The 24,210-nt window shown below is 33.4% G+C and overlaps 1 protein-coding gene across 5 annotated transcripts in view; it reads right to left on the bottom strand.

The window, feature by feature from the left end:
- Positions 1-24,210, bottom strand: part of DPP6 (dipeptidyl peptidase like 6) — a 1,318,691-nt gene that overhangs the window by 403,842 nt on the left and 890,639 nt on the right. For all 5 annotated transcript variants that reach the window (XM_031941254.1, XM_031941257.1, XM_031941253.1 and 2 more), the window contains exon 5: positions 11,106-11,180. In XM_031941254.1, the coding sequence (XP_031797114.1) occupies positions 11,106-11,180 (75 nt within the window). The remainder of the gene's footprint in view (positions 1-11,105; positions 11,181-24,210) is intronic.

The raw sequence follows: 24,210 nt of genomic DNA, 5'->3' as shown, positions 1-24,210 counted from the left end.
GTCAAAAAAATAATATCAGCTTATATTTTCAGAGTGTTTTTCAAGTATTCAATGTACTTTTATGTATAGTATCTGTCTGGATCTTTATCAATATGGCCCGATTTATTCTGCCTGATACCTATAATGTATAAATAGATGCTTCATAAATAATTTTGGCTTATTCAAAATAATCTCTTGCATGACAAGCATATTCTGGATAAAGAGCAAGTTTTTGAAATGAGGAAAACTTGAATTCTAGTCCTCTTTGAGACACAATTACTGTGAGACCCTGGCTAAACGGGGATTCTTCACTTTTTTTTAATAGCAGGACCCCTTTGACAGTCTTGTGAAGCCTATTCAGAATAATCCTTATCAGATTAATCCTTATCAGAATAATCATTTTCAAAGATCAAATGAAATATATAAGAATCCAAAGGAAACCAATTATATTGAAATACAGTTATCAAAATACTATTTTCAAAATCTCATGGACTCAGGTTGAAAACCTCTTGCTCTAAGCTTTAAGCCTTACAACTTTACCACTGAAATAACAGGTCTAAGTCCCTATGCTCATACAGTAAATGTAGTATTCCTTTCACTCACCATCCTTTCTATGGACTTCAACCAGTGTTGTGTTTTCCATTAGAAAAACAGAAATGGAGAAAGGGTTTTACGCTTGTTTGGAACTTGTCACTGAGAAGGACTATAATAAGTACTGCCAATTCATGAAAAAAATCCACTTTCTGTCTGTAGCAAGGACAAATGCCTAAGGCCACTCAAGCCTTACAAATCAATTCCTCAGTTTCTGTATCACAGAATTTAGGTGATATTTCATTGGAGAAAACTCTAGGAAATTTAGTTTCATAAGTATGATACCTGTATACTAAAGTGAATATAAATCTGTGGAAACCAATAATTACTTTTACTATGAGAACATAACAGATCAAACTGATTAAACCATTAACTCTCCTAATCATCATCTATTCACTGTTAATTCTGTAACAGAAACTTATAGTAGAATTTCTTTATGTAATATAACTATTTCTTTAACATTTGATTTCATTATATTTAGAATTTTGTGCAAATCTTTTTTAGACCATGGGAAATATAGCCACACTGAAAACCGACTAATTATTTCCTCTTTAATTCTGCTTTCAATGGGAACTGGGGAATCCTTGAACTTCATTCAATTCAATAAGCTATTATCTCATGCCACAGTATTTGACTATCAGGATACAAAAAGAAAATAAAAACATTCCCTGTAATTAAGAAACTTATACTCTACTATGGGATAAAATTTGTACACAGATAAGTACATGCAATTCAAAATAAGACAATTGCAGATATCAAGGAACAGGTGACTTTTTGTGTGAAGGAGTGATGTAGTCAGATCTGTGTCTTATGAAAATTAATTTAGAAACTGGGTAAAGGACGAATTGGAGAGAAGAGAGAGGTGAGAAACAAGGAAGCCATTAGGAGGTCATTACAATACTATAGAAAGAGTTGATGGAAACTAAAATTATGACTGTCTTTGTATGAATAAAGAAAGTGAGACAGATATGAGATATGTATTGTAGGTAAACATCAAGAGGTATTTATTATTATTACTACTATTACTAATAGGAGTTATAGCAATAGTTAACATTTTTATCGTATTTTAAGTTTTGCAAAATTTACATGATTTACATATTATCTCATTCAATTCTCACAACAACCCTTTAAAGTGGTATTATTATCCAATTTACATATTAGGAAACTGAAGTTAAGTGCTTTTCTACCTTCACAGGGCTATTATGCGTTTGAGGCAAGATTTAAATTTAGGTCTTTCTATTTTTATAACATGACAATATAACTTTTAGTCTTGAGATCCTATGCTGGAATTACTAATACTATGCCTCTTAAATGTATATAACACCATTCATCAAAAGATCTTGCACATATGTAATCATTTGTCTCCAAATATCCTATGGGTACAGATAGAAAAATTGAGGGCCAGAAAATATATACCATTTACCCATAGTCATCTAGTAACATAACGATCTCAGCAGGCATTCTTTTTCTTTTCTTTTTTTTTTTTTTAAACCAGGGCTCCATTCAGTACACTGGTGAAACCTATGAACCCCATTTCAGAATATTGTTTTGAAATGCATCAAAACAAAATAGTGCAGTTGTCAAAATATTTAAAAAGAACAAGTTTCCCAGATTCTAGGTTAAGAACTTCTGCATAGCAATTCCCTGATCCTTTAGAATGCTGAAAATAACCTGAATTTTTCAGTAGTAGAATAACTCCTTTGAGTTATTAATGCAGTTTAAATAGTGATCCCTCCATCTATATATTCACTTTATTCAATAGCTGGAAAAAAGAATGAAAATCTAAAATTGCTCTTTATATCCCTGGATTTATAAGCACTTAATATATACAAGCCACTTAAAACCTGAGCCTATCTGACAGTAAAATTGATTCCAAAAACAAAACAACAAAATATCAGATCCAAATAAAGATTAAATTCTGAATGGACTCCTATGATCTCTGAGATCACAGTTCATTCATACATCTCAATATAATAAAATTTCATTCTTTTTTGTTACATATTACATACTTAGCACAATGCCTGAAACATATTAAGTGCTTAATAAAAGCTCATTATTGTGTTTCCTTTCTATTTTAATATAACATTATAATAATATAACATTATAATAATCTCTCTAGGTCACTGTGCACTTAAAATTTATAGACCTAACATGGCATATGAAATAACTTATTTCTACTATTTGTAGTTTATTTTAAATGTGCATCTTAACTTTAATAATACAGCAAAAAATCCTGCTTTCAAATCCCCTTCTAAATTTATTTGCTGTGGGGTTTTGCAACTCTTGCTTTTTATTATTTATGTAATTATAATCACTTTACATTATTTGAATTATTTGCTTTCTTTACATAGCATCATTTCACATAAAGTTTCCCATATTTTGTGGTTCTCAATATTTGCCATTCCTAGTGATTGAATCACTCTCAAAGGATGCTTGCAAAGAAGGAGTTTTCAATTCAGCATAAGGAACATTTCCTAATATTTAGAACAGTTCCAAAATGGAAGTTTCTTGAACTCTGGAGCTGTTCAAGCAAATGCTGGATGACCAACCAGTTCTTGGTAAGGGAACTGATGTTCTACATAGGGCCAGAACAGATATCCTCTCAAATTTTTTATATTTTTTCACCACACTTTATTAGGTAAGTACTATTTTTACTCCCTTTTTATGGATAAGAAAACCAAGATATACAAAAGTTAAGTGACATGCACAGAATTATGCAACTAGAAAGTATCTGAGGCTAGATTTCATCTGAGCAAATAGACCCGACTCCATGTCTTGTTCTCTATCTACTGTACTGTTTCTTTGCCTTTTAAATTTTATTTATTTTATTCTGAACTTAAGAAATTAAATAAGCATTTCCATAACAAAGTAGATTATAAGAATGATTGTATATGAAACTGAAAATTTATTATGTATAACTTGTTTTTTCTTTTAAATATATGATAAAGTTATCATGTAATTTTCTTTCTCGTCCTTTCCATCTCCATCCTAGAGATGACTACTGTTAGACATCACACACACACACACACACATACACACACACACATATATATATATATATATATATATATATACACACACACACACACACATGTGTAAGATCATACTAGTCATACTTCTATTTACCAGTTCTTTCTACCATATCTCTTCCTATGTTCTTTGTTGTGAATTTGAGTATTTCTAATAATCAAAATAACTTATTCAGTCAAAGTTGTTCTTAAAACAATATTGCTCTTCCAGTATACAGTGGTTCCTTTGTTCTTCATTATTTCACCCAAGTATTTCTATTTTTCTAAAACCACTGAGTTCATCATTTCTTAAAGCACAGTCATACTCCATCATAGTCACACACTAAAACTTGTTACCATTTAATTGGTGTGCATCCCCTCAGTTTCTCATTCTCTGCTACCACAAAGATAAGTTTTCTTTCTTTCATAATCATCTTAGAAAACAGACCTAGAAGGGCCATTTCTGGGTCAAAGAGTATATACCCAGTTTAATAACTTTGGGCATAATTCCAGATTGTTCTCCAAAATGGTTCGATTATCTCAGAGTTCCAACAGTGAATTAGAGTCCCAATTTTTCCATAACCCTGCCAACATTTATTACTTTCCCCTTCAATCATTTTAGACAATCTGAGAGGTATACAATGATATTTCAAGGTTGTTTTTAACATGTTTTTTTCTAATCAATAATGATTTAGGACATTTTTATATAACTATAAATTGTTTTGATTTCACTGGAAAACTTCTTGTTCATAGTCTTTGTTCATTTATCAGCTGGGGAATGTTGTGTTCTTATAGATTTTACAAAGTTATTTTTATATTTAAGATATGAGACCTTTCTCTGAGTATCTGTCTATAAATTTTTTACCCAATTTTCTGCTTTCCTTTTGATCTTGGTTATATTTATTTTATTTGTACAAAATACTTCAAATTTAACGCAACAAAAATATCCCATTTCACACTTACACTGCTCTCTATCTCTTGTTTATTCATAAATTGTTCCATCTATGCACTATTCTGATAACATATTCCATATTCTTCAAATTTTTGTACTTTATATTTCACAGAAAAAGAAAATTGAATGAGCTCATGGCACTGATTTGGGAAAAGATATTAAAGGAATTAGAGTAGGTAATGAGGAAACAAAATTATCACTCTTTGCAGATGAATGATAGCATTTTTAGAGAACCCTAGAGAATCAACTAAAAAACTACTAGAAACAATTCATAGCTTTAGCAAAGTTACAGGATACAGAATAAATCCACAGAAATCATCAGCATTTCTATGTTAGTAACAAAGTCCAGCAGCAAAAGTCTATTTAAAATAACTGTAGATAATATAAACTATTTGGGAATCTACCTGCCAAGGCAAAGTCAAGAACTATATGAACACAATTACAAAACACACAAATAAAGTGACAGCTAAACAATTGGAAGAATATCCAGTGTTTATGGGTAGACTAAGCTAATATAATGAAAATAATAATTCTACTTAAATTAATCTACTTATTCAGTACCATACTTCCAAGAAATTACTTTATAGAGCTAGAAAAAAAATAATAAAGTTAATCTGGAAGAAGAAAAGGTCAAGAATTTCAAGGTAATTAATGGAAAAAATACAAATGAAAGTGGCCTAGCTATGCCAGACCTAAAACTATATTATAAAGTAATGATCATCAAAGCCATTTGTCAGAGTAATAGAAATAGAGTAGTTAATCAGTTTAATAGATTGGGTTCAGAGGACACAATAATCAATGATTATAGTAATCTATTGTATGATAAATCCAAACACCTTAGTTTCTGGAATAAGAACTCATTATTTGACAAATATTTCTGGGAAAATTGGAAATTAGGATGGCAGAAACACCTAATGCACTCTACCAAGATAAGGTCAAGATGGTTCATGGTTTACACATAAAGAGTGATACTAAAAACAAAATTAGAGCAAGGGTATCTTCCTCTCAGATCTGTGAAGAAGGAAGGAATTTGTTGCTAAAGGAGAATTAGAGTACATTAGTACATTATAAATTGGATAATTTTGATTATATTAAGTTAAAAAAGTTTTTGTACAAACAAAACCAATGCAGACAAGACTGAAAGGGAAGCACACAATTGGGAAACTTTTTTTACATCCAAGGATTCTGATAAAGGCCTCATTTCTAAAATATATAGAGAACTGATTCAAATTTATAAGAAAACAAGCCATTCTCCAATTGATAAGTAGTCAAAGGACATGAATAGACAATTTTTGCTCTAAATCACCATTGATTAGAGAAATGCAAATTAGGACAACTTTGAGGTATGACTACATACCTCTCAGATTGGCCAAGATGACAGGAAACGATAATGATAAGTGTTGGAAGGGAATTTGGGAAAACTGGAACACTAATACATTATTGGTGGAGAAACTCACCCAACCATTCTGGAGAGCAATTTGGAACTATATTCAAAGAGCTATCAAATTGTGCATACCTTTTAATCCAGCAGTGTCTCTATTGGGTCTTTATCCCAAAGAGATCTTAAAAATGGGAAAAGGACCCACATGTACAAAAATGTTTGTGGCAGCCCTTTTTGTAGTGGCAAGGAACTGGAAAGTGAGTGAATGTCCATCAGTTGGAGAATGGCTGAATAAGTTATGATATATAAATATTATGGAATATTATTTTTCTGTAACAAATCATCAGCAGATGATTTCAGAGAGGCCTGGAGAGACTAACATGAATTGATGTGAAATGAAGTGAGTAGAACAAGAGAACACTGTATAGGGCAACAAAAAGATTATGTGATGATCAATTCTAATGGATCGGGCTCTTTTCAACAACAAAGTGATTCAGGCCAGTTCCAATGGTCTTGTGATACAGAGAGTCATCTGCATCCAGAGAGAGGATGGTAGGACTGAATGTGGATCACAACATAGTATTTTCACCTTTTTATTGTTGTTTGCTTGCATTTTGTTTTCTTTCTCTTTCTTTTTTCCCTTTTTGATCTGATTTTTCTTGTGCAGCATGATAATTGTAGAAATATGTATAGAAGAATTGCACATGTTTAACATATATTCGAATACTTGCTGTCTAAGGGAAGGAATGAGAGGAAGAGAGAGAAAAGAATTTGGAACACAGGATTTTGCAAGAGTGAATGTTGAAAACTATCTATGCATATATTTTTTAAAATAAAAGGCTAAGAAAAGGCAATAAGTTGGAGAGCATATGTTTCTCTTCATTATCAGAAGGAATTCCTCACAAGGAGAGAGCTCTTTATACAATAACAATCACAAGTTAAAATATGATATACTGATGTTTCAATGATATGTTGCTCTGATTCAGTCAATAATGAATAAATGTTTACAAGCACCTATATACAAAGCTCAGTGCTAAGTAGTGTGAGTGGTACAAAATGCAACATAATCCTTAACCCTGTGAAAACATGATCTTTTATTTCTTTCCATGCTTTTTTTCCTCCTGTCTCCTGTGTAGGCCTAAGATTTTTCCCACTTAAATCTAGTCTCACATCAGTGACAGACTAATCTTCCTTATGCATTGATCTAAGTATCTCTCTCTTCTCATTAAAACTGTTCAATCAAATAAAAACCCAGGAATAGAATTCAAATCTTAAATTCAGAGGTCATCTAATCTAAATTAAGTAATTCTAGAATACCTCATATAAGATCTCTGTACAGTAAAGTTCAAATTTCCTGACCAACCCCTCCCCAAACTGGAGTTGTACTCCAACTTACTATGACACCAGAGACTGCATTATCCAAACTTTGTTTCTCCCAATACCTAACACAATTAGATGAAGCTGGGTATTCAAGTAATGCCTATTGAATTGTACCAAGGAAACAGAATGAAGGTCAACTCTTAGGTTCATTATAGATTTAGAGATAGTAAGGATCTTGGAATTAATCTACTTCAACCCTTTCATTTTACAGTAGAAAATGAGGTCAAGAAAAGTGAAGTGAACTTCCAAAGATCACTTAACTAGTCAAGAGCAGAGCTGAGCTTCAAACTCAGGTTTCCTAAGTGTGAAATAAATGTTCTTTTCTCAATGACACATTATTACAAAAATCTACTTGTAATATAAAAAGGACATAAACTAGGTCAGTGACAGGATAAAAATCTTCAGTGAACCCTCTTTTGCCTCTATATAGATAGAGATAATATACAGAATACTAGAATTGACTTCCCATATATATGTCTTTACAATCTTATGTCATATTATTCCCCTTCTTAAACTTTACTGTGGTTAAATTGGCCCTTTCGCTATTTTCCTTGTCAATAATTCTGTCTCCTACCTCAGCTCCTTTGTGTTGATGATTTCCTTATGTTTGGAAAACATTTCACTTCTGTCCATCTCTTGAAAACTCTAGCTTTCCTCAAAGCACAGTTAGGATGCTTTCTTTCACAAGAGTCTTTCCTGTTTCCCCACTTTGTTAGTGTTTTCAACTTAAGATTATATTATTAAATAAATATTTTGACTTATTTGCATGCATCTTGCACCATGAAATCCTAAGCCTATCTCCTCACCTACTCCTCAACCAAGTAGAATGTAAACTCTCTGAGGGGACAAATTTTTGTCTTTGAATATATAATGTCTACTCAACTGTAAGCACCTTCATAAAAATTTACACATTCAAATATACACTTAAAAGGGCAGCTAGATAGCACAGTGGATAGAGTGTTGGGTCTAGAATTAGGAAGAATCTTTTTCATGAGTTCAAAAATGACCTCAAATACTTACTAGCTGGGTGACCTGGGAGGATTGCCTCAGTTCTCATAGTTATAAAATGAGCTGGAGGAGGAAATGGCAAACCACTCCAATATCTTTGCCAAGGAACTCCCCAAGGCGTCAGACACAACTGAAAAATGACTAAACAACAACTAAAACAATTCAACTTCTTAAAGGTTTAATTTTCTTATATAAGCTAGAAGACATTATTCTTTTAGCCTTTCTGTAGAAAAAGGCTTCAACTCATAACTTTTTTACCTGAGAATTTTTTACATGACCCTGAGTTTATAGGTATGTAAAATAGTATACAAATTAAACATTTACTGATAGTAAATTATAATTTATCATCTCAATTTCCCATTCAGTTATGAGACTCTTTATGGGGTTGTGAACCACGTCTAAGAAACTGGACTTTAGAAAAAATATTCCCAAAATTTTAAGTTGTCATACTTTTCAGCTAAATAACTCTACTTCTGTGTTATCAAACAGTTTTAAAGGACCAGAAAATACTTTATAGAAAACAAAGATTGCCTCAAAGTTTTTAAGTTCAGATCCTGGGACCTGGCCCTGAAATACAGTGATGACATATTCAGGATAACCTAAAGATTATTATTAATCTAAAAGATATAACTTTAGACTTTCTTACAAAAGCAACTTTGGATATGAAAAGGATCAAAATTAGAGCAGATCTAAGGCACAGAATCATAAAATTAGAAATACTTTAGTCCAACCCAGCTAATACAGCCATACTTCCTATATCATCTCTGTCAGATAGCTATTCTTCCCCTTTCCTCCACAATTTGCTGGCGAGCCTGTTCAGTTATTATTGTTGCTGTCATTCAAGTGTGTCTAACTCTTCAACCCTCCATTTGGGATTTTCTTGGCAAATATACTGGAGTGGTTTGCAATTTCCTTCTCCAGTTCTTTATAGATGAGAAAACTGAGGCAAAGAGAGTTAAGTGACTTGCTCAGGGACTCACAGCTAATAAATATTTGGGACCAGATTCCATTCATTATTAAATAGCTATCACTCTAGAGATTTCTTGTTTATAGTAAGTCAAAATCTGTCTCCCTGCCACTTCCACCCACTGATATTAGGTCTGATCTTTGGAATCTCACAGAGCAAGTTTACTATTCCTTCGATATACTCACCTTAGTACCAATCTGCAACATCTATAAAATCAAAGAATGCACTAAGAAATTTCTCAAGTTCCTTTCAACTCTAAAATCCTATGAATATTTGATTATAGCTAGTAAATCAAGAAGCAAAATGATTCAGAATGCTAAGAAGAAATACAAAGATATGTAATATATCTTTCCTTTGTGTTTTCTTATCCAGGCAATATGATATTTTCCTAGATTGGGGAGAAGACAGGGAAAGAAGATGGAGTAACATATCACAATTTCTCATGTTATAAAGGGAGCAACAACTGTAAATTCTGCTGAGTATCCTGGCATAAGGGAAAGCAACTATTATCCAGAAGTATTGTGGAATTGGACTGAGGCAAAGAAAAGTCATTCCGAAATGCTATCCTCTTTTTTTCACCCTCATAATATCAGTCTACTAATATCCTACTAGCTTAAGTCAAGACAACTGTAACTTAACAGCAAGCTGACATCATTTTCTGGATGAATGGATGAGAGCAGACTGCATTCACAAACAACACATTTTAATGGGATATGGGTCCATCTCTTAGGAATTAATGCTTATTGTCAAATGCCATTGTAAAACATCAGTCTTTTTGGAACTGGGTTGCAAAATCTATGGAATGGTTCAATTCCTCTTCTTTCTACTCTGAGGTTTCTTTCAAATTCATTCAGGAGTCAGTAAGACTGGACTAGACTAGACTAACACCATAGAGGTCCCTTCAAACACATTGTAATTGGAGAATTTAGAACTGGATGGGAATTTAAAATCCAAGTAAATTAGTAAAAATGCCTCCTTTTAAAGATGAGGAAACTTAGGACCAAAGACACAGTATGACTTGCCTCATTCCTATAGGTGGTAAGTGGCACATATGAGATTTGAACTTGGCTTTCTGATAACCAGAAAGCAGTGACAAATTTTTACCTTTTTCTTGTTTTCAGGACAGTGTAGTTCCTTTCACAAACACATTCTTCTTAAATTTCTACTATTTTCCAAGTAAAACCTCTAATCCTGATTTATAAAATGCTACTTCTTTTTGCCATTTCTCAATTATAATGGCATTTTTTTATGGTTAGAATGAAAACAAAACAACAAATTCAGATATATTGTTCAGCTTTCTGTCCCTGTACTCAAGGTGAATTTTTATAGGAGAGTCAGGGTGAAATTTTATATAAGAGTTATCTATAACCTGCTGGAAATTGGGCTTTATATAAGGAAAGTGATAGCTCACTCTTAACTATGGCACTACGAATGGTGACATGATAATTAATGTATTATTTCAGTGGAGTGGGATGCCAGCAATTGCTTTTTGCTCCCAGGAAGAAATTTATGGTATGATTGAGAAAAATGGCAAGAAAACATTACATGAAAGGAAGATAAATTTTTTTAGAGAGACATCCTCACCATTTCCTCAAGAAAATCTTGGGAAACGTTTCCTTGACTGACGGTGATTTTTTTCGAATGTGCAGTTATTTATACCTTTCCTTTCTCCTAGATGGCAGTATGACATACAGAGAGACAATCCCATGACAGTCCAAGTACCTTATGCTACAAAGATAGCAGAGAATAATGTTCCAGAAAAACTCACTAAATAATGAATCGGCAGCAACAGAAGAAAGAAATACCTGGGTCTCTGGGACACCAAACAGTGATACTTACCGGTTCCACATTATAGGAAAAGAGGGCATACTCCTGATCTGGAGACACCTCATATCGGACAGCTTTTAATGATTCCTTAAAACAAAAAAAAAAAATAGAATAGAATATGTAAAGTGTTGTAAAATATTCACAAAATAATTTTCTTCTGAATATCTTCAAGAGAAAAAAAGGGGGTTCAATTCCAGCACAGCATTCCTGATAAGGTCACTATATCTTTTGTACTATGTCATATATGATAATTCTCCTTTTTCTAAATTTTTTTTCTATTCCTCATATTTATTTCACTAATTTTCTCCAAAGGCTAATTTCTTTCTTTTGATTTTGATATCATAGTGATTCTCCAATATACCTCAACTTTTCCTGAGCTCCCTCTTCTCATAACAGAGAAAAACAACTAAAACAAAGTCAACCAAACGATTAAGTCAGAGAAAGCTTGCACAATCCTGCTCCAATACCTTCTCAGATCCACAACTGGTTACTGAAATTAATCTGAATGTAACATTTTTTATTTATCTATATATCTGTTTGCCTTTTTTTATTGATTTCTACCTGCTTTTGCTGTTTACAGACCCAGGTTGTCTTCAGCTTGTGGAGAGGCTGAATTCTAGCACATAGAGATGTGGAGGAGATGTCTACAAAGAGCTAAGAGGGGACTAACATTAGATAAGGCTTAAAAAGTAGGATGGGAGCCACATTGGGGAGGGCCTTTAAGAAGGTACTTTTCCTGTTCTTACAATTTACAATCTAGTTAAAGGGAAATGACACACTCACATGAAAGACTTTCATAAAATGACAAATATAAATTAATTTGACAAATATAAGATGTAAGAGGAAGACAAAGTCAAGTAGTTTTAAGTTCTAATCAAGACATTGTTCCAGAGTCCCAGTGTAGCCTGGATGGGGACATTTACTCTTCCTTTTCTCATTTATAAAATGGTTCTAATAATACATGACTAATTTATCTCCCTCTCTGGGAGGCGTCAGGATTAATTAAATTTTGAAGAGCCAGATAAAAATACTAATTCTGCAGTCATAAGGTTACATGATACCAAGTGGGGAAGATAAGGCACAAGACAGGGAAATAAAAGATTCTCGTTTTATTTAAATATTCTTGCCAAATTAGATAATGGAAATTATAAAAGGTAAGAAAACTTGACATACAAGCATAATCAGTGCAATGCTTTAAACAAAAATTAAGAGGCTTTATTCCCTTCTTCAAACATCACTCAGAGAATCCTATGATCTTTAAATATTGATCACAAAGTTAAAAAAAAAGATTTCTTTAAAATCTAACCTCACATTTTAAAAATCATGTCAGTAGAAAGAGAACAGGAATTGACATCAAGAAGACTTGGGTTTCAGTCCATAACAGAAGTTCACTAGCTATGAGACTAGGCAGGTTATCTAACAGACTCTCTAAGCTGCACTTTCCTGATTTACTATGTGGAAATAAAAGAGGCAATCTTCAAAGGTGGTTGGGAAGCTCCAAAAAGATAATCCATGGAAAGTGCTTTTGGGAACCTTAAATCATGATATATATTTGAATTATAATCTTCATTATTTTAAAGGATCAAAGTTAAAGATTATGCATTGATTTAAAAATTTTTTTAATGAGAGGCAGTGTAGTGTGGAAGGAAGTGGGCTGGGTTAGGAGTTTGATGATGCATTATGGTTCTGGCTTTGTGAACTAGTTGGATGGTCCTTGAACAACAGCAAAGCCATTCACTGATAAATAGTATACAATTTCCCCAACTCAGTGACAAGTCCTAATAATACAGATAAAAGGTAAGAAAACTTGACATACAGGCATAATCAGTGCAGTGCTTTAAACAAAAATGAACAGGCTTTATTCCTTTCTTCAAACATTACTCAAAGAATCCTATGATCTTTAAATATTGATCACAAGATCCTGAGAATACAGATATATGAATTGAGGTTCCTTCTCCAAAGGAGTTTCCAAAATAAATGAAGATAAGGCACAAGAGGCTAAATCATAATGTGAATATATGCTAAGTATCAGTAGAGTATAGAGTATATAGGGAGAGTATAGTGAAATTTCTAGATGTTTAGGAGAAAGAAATATGAACATGGGTTGAGGCAGTTGGAGGAAGCTCTCTCGGAGTGTGGGATGTGAAGGTTATAGGAAAGATAATCCTTAAACCAGGTAGAGAGGTCGTTATGACAGGGCATTCCAAGTAAGATGAAAACTAGACAAAGGCAGAAATGACTGTGTGGGTGTTATGGGGGACTGAAGAAGCTCATCTAGGGTCTCATGCCCTTTCAATCTGGACTATCCTAGAAACTAATCTTCATCAGTCACTTTGTCACCAATCCAAACTAACATTCCGAAAGCATGAGTTTGACCACATAACTCCCTTATTTAAGAAACTGGGTGATCCTATTGTCTCAAGAATAAAGAAATTAAAAAATACTGATTGACATTTAAAGCCCAAACTTAATCTGGCTCTATTGTGTCTTTATTTACATAACTTCTCTCTCCCTTTTATGTATCCTATGTTGGAGCAAAACTGGCCTCTTTGTTCCCTTCCCAGCATTGTGTCTTGGCACAGGCTGCCTCTTATACTTCTAATATACCTCTCCTCATCATTCCTTTCTCAATGAAACCCAGGCTTCCTTCAAAGCTTAGCTCAAGAGTCAGTGTACTAATTCTTATCCAGGGCATATCCTAGTACCCCTTCTTGTTAGTGTTACATACACACATACACAGATACACACACACACACACACACACACACACGTCAGTTTGTTTGCATTTAGTATATATTTTGTACTTATTTATTGTTAATGCTGGTCCCCTCTCATAGAATGTGAGTTGAGGACAGGTACTATAGTTTTTGTCTTTTTATCCAACATACATAGCACAGTACCTGATACATAGTACATACTTTTCAGCTCCCTCATTTGCTGAAAAGAAGTTGAGGTCTAGGGAAATGAAGCAATTGGCCCAGTGCCATAGTGCTAGTTATTGTCAAGAAAGAAAGAAATCTAAGGTTTTCATTGTCTAATTCCAAGTATTATACTCAGAGGACTCTGTATTTCCACAAGGCTCTGACTTAAGGACTTGCCTAAAAGGGGAAAATGAATTAAAACTGTCAATCTTTTGATTTGGGGGGTGGGGAGATTCAAGGGAAAACGATACACATAGATTTAGCCACCAGTATTTTATTTACATAGACACTCGCCTCCCTTTTCCAAAGGACTAGGCTCTGGGTATGGCAGAAGATTCCTATTATCATAAATGTTGATCCAGGGCAGTATTTAACAGTTGACTTGTCTAGTCTTATAGAGATGAATTCTCTCTTCATTAATAGTAGGAGATCATGCAAGATGATAGAATTGCTGGTTTAATCCACATAAAACATAATAATTTGTGTATCTTAATGATTTAGGATATCTTAATATCCTTTAATAGGGATATTTATGGTGGGCTGTATGTTTCTTTTTTTTTTTTATTTATTTATTTTTTTTTATTTAATAGCCTTTTATTTACAGGATTTATACATGGGTAACTTTACAGCATTAACAATTGCCAAACCTCTTGTTCCAATTTTTCACCTCTTACCCCCCCACCCCTCCCTAGATGGCAGGATGACAGTAGATGTTAAATATATTAAAATATAACTTAGATACACATAAGTATACATGACCAAAACATTATTTTGCTGTACAAAAGAATCAGACTCTGAATTATTGTACAATTAGCTTGTGAAGGAAATCAAAAATGCATGTGTGCATAAATATAGGGATTGAGGAATTTAATGTAATGGTTTTAGTCATCTCCCAGAGTTATTTTCTGGGCATAGCTAGCTCAGTTCATTACTGCTCCATTAGAAATGATTTGGTTGATCTCGTTGCTGAGGATGGCCTGATCCATCAGAACTGGTCATCATCTAGTATTGTTGTTGAAGTATATAATGATCTCCTGGTCCTGCTCATTTCACTCAGCATCAGTTCATGTAAGTCTCTCAGGCCTTTCTGAAATCATCCTGTTGGTCATTTCTTACAGAACAGTAATATTCCATAATTTTCATATACCACAATTTATTCAGCATTCTCCAACTGATGGACATCCATTCAGTTTCCAGTTTCTAGCCACTACAAAAGGGCTGCCACAAACATTCGTGCACATACAGGTCCCTTTCCTTCTTTTATAATCTCTTTGGGATATAAATCCCAGTAGTAACACTGCTGGATCAAAGGTATGCACAGTTTGATAACTTTTTGAGCATAGTTCCAAACTACTCTCAAAATGGTTGGACTCGTTCACAACTCCACCAACAATGCATCAATGTCCCAGTTTTCCTGCATCCCTCCAACAATCATCATTATTTTTCCTGTCATCTTAGCCAATCTGACAGGTGTGTAGTAGTATCTTAGAGTTGTCTTAATTTGCATTTCTCTGATTAATAATGACTTGGAGCATCTTTTCATATGACTAGAAATAGTTTCAATTTCTTCATCTAGAAATTGTCTGTTCATATCCTTTGACCATTTTCAATTGGAGAATGGCTTGATTTTTTATAAATTAGAGTTAATTCTCTATATATTTTTGGAAATGAGGCCTTTATCAGAACCTTTGACTGTAAAATATTTTCCCAGTTTATTGCTTCCCTTCTGATCTTGTCTGCATTAGTTTTGTTTTGTACAAAACTTTTCAGTTTAGTATAATCGAAATTTTCTATTTTGTGATCAGTAATGATCTCTAGTTCTGCTTTGGTCATAAAAGACCTTCCCTTCCACAGGTCTGAGAGGTAAACTATCCTGTGTTCCTCTAATTTATTAATAATTTCATTCTTTATACCTAGGTCATGAACCCATTTTGACCTTATCTTGGTGTCGGCGTTAAGGTATGGATCAATGCCTAGTTTCTGCCATATTAGTTTCCAATTTTCCCAGCAATTTTTATCAAACAGTAAGTTCTTATCCCAAAAGCTGGGATCTTTTTGGGTTTGTCAAAGACTAGGTTGCTATATTTGTTGACTGTTTTGTCCCTTGAACCCAATCTATTCCACTGATCAACTAATCTATTCCTTAGCTCAATACCAAATAGTTTTGTAACTGCTGCTCTATAATATAATTTTAGATCTGGTACAGCTAAGCACATCATTTTGATTTTTTTTTCATTAATTCCCTTGAAATTCTTAACCTTTTGTTTTTCCATATGAACTTTGTTGTTATTTTTTCTAGGTCATTAAAATAGTTTTTGGGAGTCTGATTGGTATAGGCTAAATAAATAGATTAGTTTAAGGTAATATTGTCATCTTTATTATATTTGCTCGCCCTATCAAGAGCATTTAATATTTTTCCAATTGGTTAGATCAGACTTAATTTGTGTGAAAAGTGGTCTGTAATTTTGCTCATAAAGTTTCTGATTTTCCCTTGGCAGATAGATTCCTAAATATTTTATATTATCAGTAGTTACTTTAAATGGAATTTCTTTGTAACTCTGACTGTTGGATTTTGTTAGTGATATATAAGAATGCTGATGACTTATGTGGGTTTATTTTATAACCAGCAACTTTGCTAAAGTTGTGGATTATTTCTAATAACTTTTTAGCAGAATCTCTGGGGTTCTCTAAGTATACCATCATGTCATCGGCAAAGAGTGATAATTTGCTTCCTCATTGCCTATTCTTATTCCTTTAATCTCTTTCTCAGCTCTTATTGCTATAGCTAGTTTCTAATACAATATTAAATAGTAACGGTGATAGTGGGCAACCTTGTTTCACTCAGATCTTATTGGGAATGGTTGCAGTTTGTCTCCATTACATATGATGCTTACTGATGGTTTTAAATAGATGCTGCTGATTATTTTAAGGAAAAGTCCATTTATTCCTATACTCTCAAGTGTTTTTAATAGGAATGGATGTTGGATTTTATCAAATGCTTTTTCTGCATCTATTGAGATGATCATATGGTTTTTTTAATTTGGCTATTAACATGGCCAATTATATTGATAGTTTTCCTAATATTGAACCAGCCCTGCATTCCTGGTATAAATCCTACCTGATCATAGTGTATTATCTTGGAGATGATTTTCTGTAGTCTTTTTAATATCTTATTTAAGATTTTAGCATCAATATTCATTAGGAGATTGGTCTATAATTTTCTTTCTCTGTTTTCAGCCTACCTGGTTTAGGTATCAGTACCATGTCTGTGTCATAGAAGGAATTTGGTAGGACTCCTTCATTCCCTATTTTATCAAATAATTTATATAGCATTGGGGCCAATTGTTCTTTAAATGTTTGGTAAAATTCACATGTAAATCCATCTGGTCCTGGGGATTTTTTCTTAGGGAGTTGTTTAATTGCCTGTTCTATTTCTTTTTCTGAAATGGGACTATTCAAGCAATTTACTTCCTCCTCTGTTAATCTGGGAAGTCTATATTTTTGGAGGTAGATCATCCATTTCACTTAGGTTATCAAATTTATTGGCATAAAGTTGAGCAAAATAACTCCTTTATTATTTCTCTAATTTCCTCTTCCTTGGTGGAAATTTCTCCCTTTTCATTTTAAGACTACTAATTTCATTTTCCTCCCTCCTTTTTCTAATCAGATTTACCAAAGGCTTTATCTATTTTATTGGCTTTTCATAGAACCAACTCTTAGTTTTATTAATTAGTTCAATAGATTTTTACTTTCAATATTTTAATTTCTCCTTTTAATTTTAGAATTTCCAATTTAGTATTTGATTGGGGTTTTAATTTGGTCTTTTTAGTTTTTAGTTGCAAGCCCAATTCATTAATCTTTTCTTTCTCTGTTTTATTCAAGTAAGCCTCTAAGGATATAAAATTCCCTCTTATTACCGCTTTGGCTGCATCCTACAAATTTTGGTATGATGCCTCATCATTGTCATTATCTTGAGTGAAATTATTAATTGTATCTATAATTTGCTGCTTCACCCAATCATTCTTTAAGATGAGATTGTTTAGTTTCCAATTACTTTTTGGTCTATTTCCTAATTTTTTGTTGAATGTAGTTTTATTGCATCATGATCTGAAAGAAAGCATTTACTATTTCTGCTTTCTTGCATTTAATTTTGAGGTCTTTATGTCCTAATATATGGTCAATTTTGAATAGGTTCCATGAACTGCTGAGAAGAAAGTATATTCCTTCTATCTCCATTCAATTTTCTCCAAAGATCCAACATACCTAATTTTTCTAATATTCTGTTTACTTCTTTAATTTCTTTCTTATTTGTTTTGTGGTTTGATTTGTCTAATTCTGAGAGTGCGAGGTTGGGATCTCCTACTATTACAGTTTTGTTGTCTATTTCTTCTTGCAACTCTCTAACTTCTCCTTAGGAAGCTGAGTGCCATACCACTTGGTGCATATATGTTTAATATTGATATTGCTTCGTTGTTTATGCTACCCTTTAGCAGGATGTAGTTTCCTTCCTTATTCTTTTAATTAGATCAATTTTTACTTTTGCTTGATCTGAGATAAGGATGGCTACCTGCTTTTTGACTTCACCTGAAGCATAATAGATTTTGCTCCAGCCTTTTACCTTTACTCTATATGTATCCCCCTGCTTTAAATGTGTTTCTTGTAAACAACATATTGTAGGGTTCTGACTTTTGATCCAGTCTGCTATCTGCCTCCTGGGCTGTATGTTTCTAATGATGATTGAGCTCAAGTGATAATGAAGTTGTTTCCTTTTAGAGCTAGAATGCGGATGGACTTGTGGTTTCACAAGTATAAGGGATCTCTTAGTGAGGAAATCTTTTGACTAATGTTGATTGATAGGTCATCTCTAACTTACAATGTTACAGGCCACCTGCCTGGCCACCTACAAGGGTAAATGGCTTATTCTCCAACTGATAAATTGTCAAAGGATATGAACAGACAATTCTCAGATAAAGAAATTGAAACTATTTCTAGCCATATGCAAAGATGCTCCAAGTCATTATTAATCAGAGAAATGCAAATTAAGACAACTCTGGGATACCACTACATACTTGTCAGATTGGCTAGAATGACAAGGAAAGATAATGTGGAATGTTGGAGGGGAAATGGGAAAACAGGGACACTGATACATTGTTGGTGGAATTGCGAATACATCCAGCCATTCTAGAGAGCAATTTGGAACTATGCTCAAAAAGTTATTAAACTGTGCATACCCTTTGATCCAGTAGTATTACTACTGGGCTTATATCCCAAAGAGATTTTAAAGAAGGGGAAAAGACCTGTATGTGCAAGAATGTTTGTGGCAGCCCTCTTTGTAGTGGCCAGAAACTGGAAACTGAGTGGATGCCCATCAATTGGAGAATGGCTGAATAAACTGTGGTATATAAATGTTAGGGAATATTATTGTTCTGTAAGAAATGACCAGCAGGGCAATTTCAGAAAGGCCTGGAGAGACTTACATGAACCAATGCTGAGTGAAATGAGCAGGACCAGGAGATCATTATACACTTCAACAACAATACTATATGACGATCAGTTCTGATGGACCTGGCCATCTTCAGCAATGAGATGAACCAAATCAGTTCCAATAGAGCAGTAATGAATTGAACCAGCTACACCCAGCAAAAGAACTCTGGGAGATGACTATGAACCACTACGTAGAATTCCCAATCCCTCTATTTTTGTCTGCCTGCATTTTTGATTTCTGTCACAGGCTAATTGTGCACTATTTCAAAGTCCGATTCTTTTTGTACAGCAAAATAACTGTTTGGACATGTATACTTATATTGTATTTAATTTATATTTTAACATATTTAACATGTATTGGTCAACCTGCCATCTGGGGGAGAGGATGGGGGGAAGGAAGGGAAAAATTGGAACAAAAAGTTTGGCAATTGTCAATGCTGTAAAATTAGCCATGCACATATCTTGCAAATAAAAAGCTATAATTTAAAAAAAAAGGGTAAATGGCTTTCTCAAGAGGTTACACAGTTAATACGAGTCAGAGTCAGAATTTCAACCTATGTCTTCCAGACCCAAAAGTTGACCTTTAAGTAATATGGTTATCAAAGATACTATACAAAATAGAAGGTAGAATTGTTGTCTAGTGAGAACAAAAGATAACAGATGAAGACTACACATACTACTCTAGTACCTACAGGTTATTTTAAAGCCCTAGAGGAAGATCTTCACAGGTAGTTCTTTAAATTCTCTGGAGATTCTAAGAAAACTTTAAGAAAAGATAAATAGTGAGTTTTAGCACTGAAAGGAGGATCCACACTGATGAAATTACTGACAGTCCTTAGCAAAAGATTGTATATAGGATAAGGGAGATTGTGAGAAGCTGAGCTCAACAACCTAGGTAATTAGCCTTGCTGACTGGTGGTGACCTTCATAGAAAGTTTAGAAGTAGGAAAGATTTCATGATAAATATAATGAATCCAGTTTTGGACATGGTGAGTTGAAGATGTCTATGGGACATTCAGTTCAAGATATTTAATAGGTAGGTGGACTGGAGGTGAGCAGTGATTACAGAAGGATAAATAGATTTGAGATTCATTAGCATAGAGATGACAATTTAATTCAAGATAGTTGATGAGAATACCAAGTGAAACAACAGAAAGGGAGAAGAAAAAAGGATCCACAAGATTGTCTTGTGGTATACCCATGGTTAGCAGGTGTGAAATGCATAAAGATTCAGCAAAGGAGACTTAGAAGGACCAGGAAAAGATAATGTCTTCAAAATCTAAAGAAAAGAATATTGAGAGGGTAATCAGTGGTTTCAAAGGCAAAAGAGAAGGCCACAAGTATGAGAATTATGAAAAAGTCATTAGATTTGGTAAGTAAGAGATCATTAGTAATTTTGGAAAGAGCAGTTTCAATTGAATAATGATTTTGGAAGACAAATTGAGGAAAATCAAGATGAGAGTGAGACTGTAGATATCTACAAACATTCTATCTATACATAGCCTTTTCAAGAAATCTACAAAATATAGGAGAAATATAGGACAATAGAATGGATGGAAGTGATTAAGTGAGGATTTTTTTTTGAGGAGGAGGGAGATACGGATATATTTGTAGGTACTATGGAAGGAGTCAATGAAAAGGGAGACAATGAAGATAAGTGAAAGAGTGGGGATACTAGAAGGAACAATTTGTTGAAGGAAATGAGAGGTACTGGAATCACTTATGGAAGTAGAAGGTTAGTCTTGGTAAAGGGAAATGCCACCTTTTCATGTGAGACTGGAAAAGAAGAATAGTGATACAATGCATCTGGATGATGTGAGATAAGGAAAATATTACTTTTTTTCAATAAAATTTTAGGGATATTCTAAGTTAAGGGGGTGGAGGGGAAAGGCATAGCCATGAGAGATCTGAGGAAGAATAAAAAAAATTGGAAGAACTGCTGTCTTGAGTGAGATAACAAGTAAATTAAAGAAAAACAAAAGGACTGGCTAGCTTCAGAGAAGGTCAAGTTGAAGTTTTGTAATGTAAATCTATAATGACATTTTCTCCACCTTCATTCAGCAATTCTAAGTTTTTATAGGCAGAATTAGAACTCGTGACTTCCTACCTTGAAGTCAACACACTATTCATTACACCATCTAAGTCCTATCTGTTTTCTGCCATGTGAGCTTAGTCTAGCTCAGTTTAGGAAAGCTTAGCCTCAGAAAATTCACTACTAGATGATAAAAGGCTTTTTGTTTTTTGTTTGTTTGTTTTGCCATAGCAATTAATAAAGACTGACTACTAATATAAACATAACTTGCAATGCTACAATCTGCATCAATGAAAGCTACATACACAGCACTGAAATTGTGGATCCCCAAAATATTGAAAAATCTCTTTTTCTACTTTCAAATCATATACTTGCTATCATATTTACCTAGTTTAATAATACATATAACGTTTTTTATTGCCAATTTGAAAAAGTTGTGAAGTATAATCAAAAGAGTCTTAGATTCTACATCCTGGGTTCAAATGAGAGTTCCTACTCATACTAACAGTTGACTTTTCTCAGCTTCAGGACTTTCATCTGTAAAATGGGGGAAAATAAAGTTTCTGCAACCTATCTCTCAGAAATGTTTCAGGGAAACCACTTTAAGTATTATATAAATGTGAGTTACTACTACTACTACTAACTAGTACCATAACCACCACTAATACTACTACTACTTTTTCTTTGCTAAGAAACACTGATGGGTAATTTCCCTTAGTCACGCCTTCAATAATCTCAAAGGATTCTAAATTTCAAAATTAGAAATATTTTGACCAATTACCCCAAACTTATGCCAAGTTATAAGGCAAACGGTCTGATTCCATTCAGGAAATGGGAATAAATGAATCATACCTCTCTTCTACTGTCAGAGTTCCCAAGTTTTGATCACAATATTATTGATCAATCAGGTTAGTACCATGCCCCAATAAATTACTAAATTACTATGTATCTTATATATATATATATATATATGAATGCATCAAATTTATTTGTGTTCTGCCTACTCTTCTGCCTCAAACGAATGCAAACTCTTTGAGGGCAGGAACTGTTTTATTTTTGCCTTTGTGTCTGGTGAGTGCAGGCACTTAAATATTTATAATGAATAACTATATACTTTTTTTTTGAAAATTGAATGTTAACATCACAAAACAATGCAGAGATAGTCATATGATGGAGTTCCTTGTTCCCTTTTAGTTCATCGAGTGGCAGGTAATACACATGGGGTAGCTTGTAATGTACTTTGACACTCCTACTGATCATTTGTTAGCTCTCATCCATATGGATCCTTCCTTCAGCTGTTCAAATCACAAGTCATCCACAATCTCTTATGCTGCATAACTATTGTTTCTATCCTCCAATAAATTCATCAGATAGAGTGCATCCAACATTCTGGGGTTGAGGAGACTTCCTCTGAGATACAGGAAGGTTAAATGACTGGCTCAACTGACTAAGAGCAGACATGGATTTGAAATCAAGGTTTTTGAGATATTCTAGATTATTATTCAAGTCATAAACTGTAATTTCTCTCCTTTGTCATAGAGGCCATTTTAGCCACTATTAAGCTGCTTGAATGTATCCCGGGAATAAGACTAAAATAAGCACTGGAAGGATCATTATTAACAAGGTGCCTTAAAAAGGAGGAAAAACTTACATGATATAGAATGTGTGAATCATTTAGGGAGATAAGAATCTCTTTTCTGTATCAAAGATGGTGTCTGAAGTTGCCCTATTACTTGGCTAAAACGACTTCAGATAAAATATATGATCTGTCATGGGCTATTGATCTTAGAAAGAGAAGGCAGTTCATATTCCAGTATTTCATTACTAAGTGCAGTTGTATGTACAGCAACCTGCTTTTACTAACCTGACACCTTCTCAGGAAATATTGATAACATTCTGACATTAAAATCTAGTCACCCTTGGCAACAGTCTCTGTTCATTTTTGCCTTTCAATTAATATTAGAAAACCTTTTTTGCACCTGAAATATTTGAAAATATGTTGAATTAGTTTCTGCCAGCTTCTGCCTTAAAGCGTTTTGTGTTTTTTATATGCAGAAATAAATGTGCATTCGTTCTTACAGGGCCTCATTTAGTAAACTAAGACAGTTGCACTAAATAAAATACTGCAAAACATAAAGAGTTAGCATGCCTTGACTATATTCAGGAAGCAGCCTTTCTACATGGAAGACTAAGATTTATCCTGCCCTAAGCTTAAATTAACTTGTCTCTTAAAAGAAAATTGTATTTTTAAATGAAATGAATGCTAAGTAAATTTTCTGTTTCAAAAGAAGATTAAATTTAAAATTAAGCATTTTTAAGTAAAAAATGTAAAATAACAATTGCTACAAGAACCAGTGGATTAAATTGCATGAAAATTAAACTACCTTTTGTATATACTCATGGAATCAAAACTATCCTTTGTACTCACTGGGTTGTATCTTGTACTGAAAAAAAAACAAACCCATGGGACTGGGAATAAGGAAATTGGGTTCTAATCCTAGTTGTTACAATACATAGATATAAATTAGTCAAAAGTAAATTGTCTAATATTCCTGTACTTTCATTTATTCACCTGTAAAATGAGAAAGCTAACCTAGATGACCTCTCTGTTTTTTTCCGCCTTTAAAATTCCAAAATACTACATTTCTGATCATGTTAGTTTCAGAATGGTAGTAATTCT

The sequence above is a fragment of the Sarcophilus harrisii genome, chromosome 5 (assembly GCF_902635505.1).
Source record: "Sarcophilus harrisii chromosome 5, mSarHar1.11, whole genome shotgun sequence".
NCBI lineage: Eukaryota > Metazoa > Chordata > Mammalia > Dasyuromorphia > Dasyuridae > Sarcophilus > Sarcophilus harrisii.
Note: the sequence above shows the minus strand (reverse complement) of the source record. Positions and strands in the feature narration are given on the sequence as shown.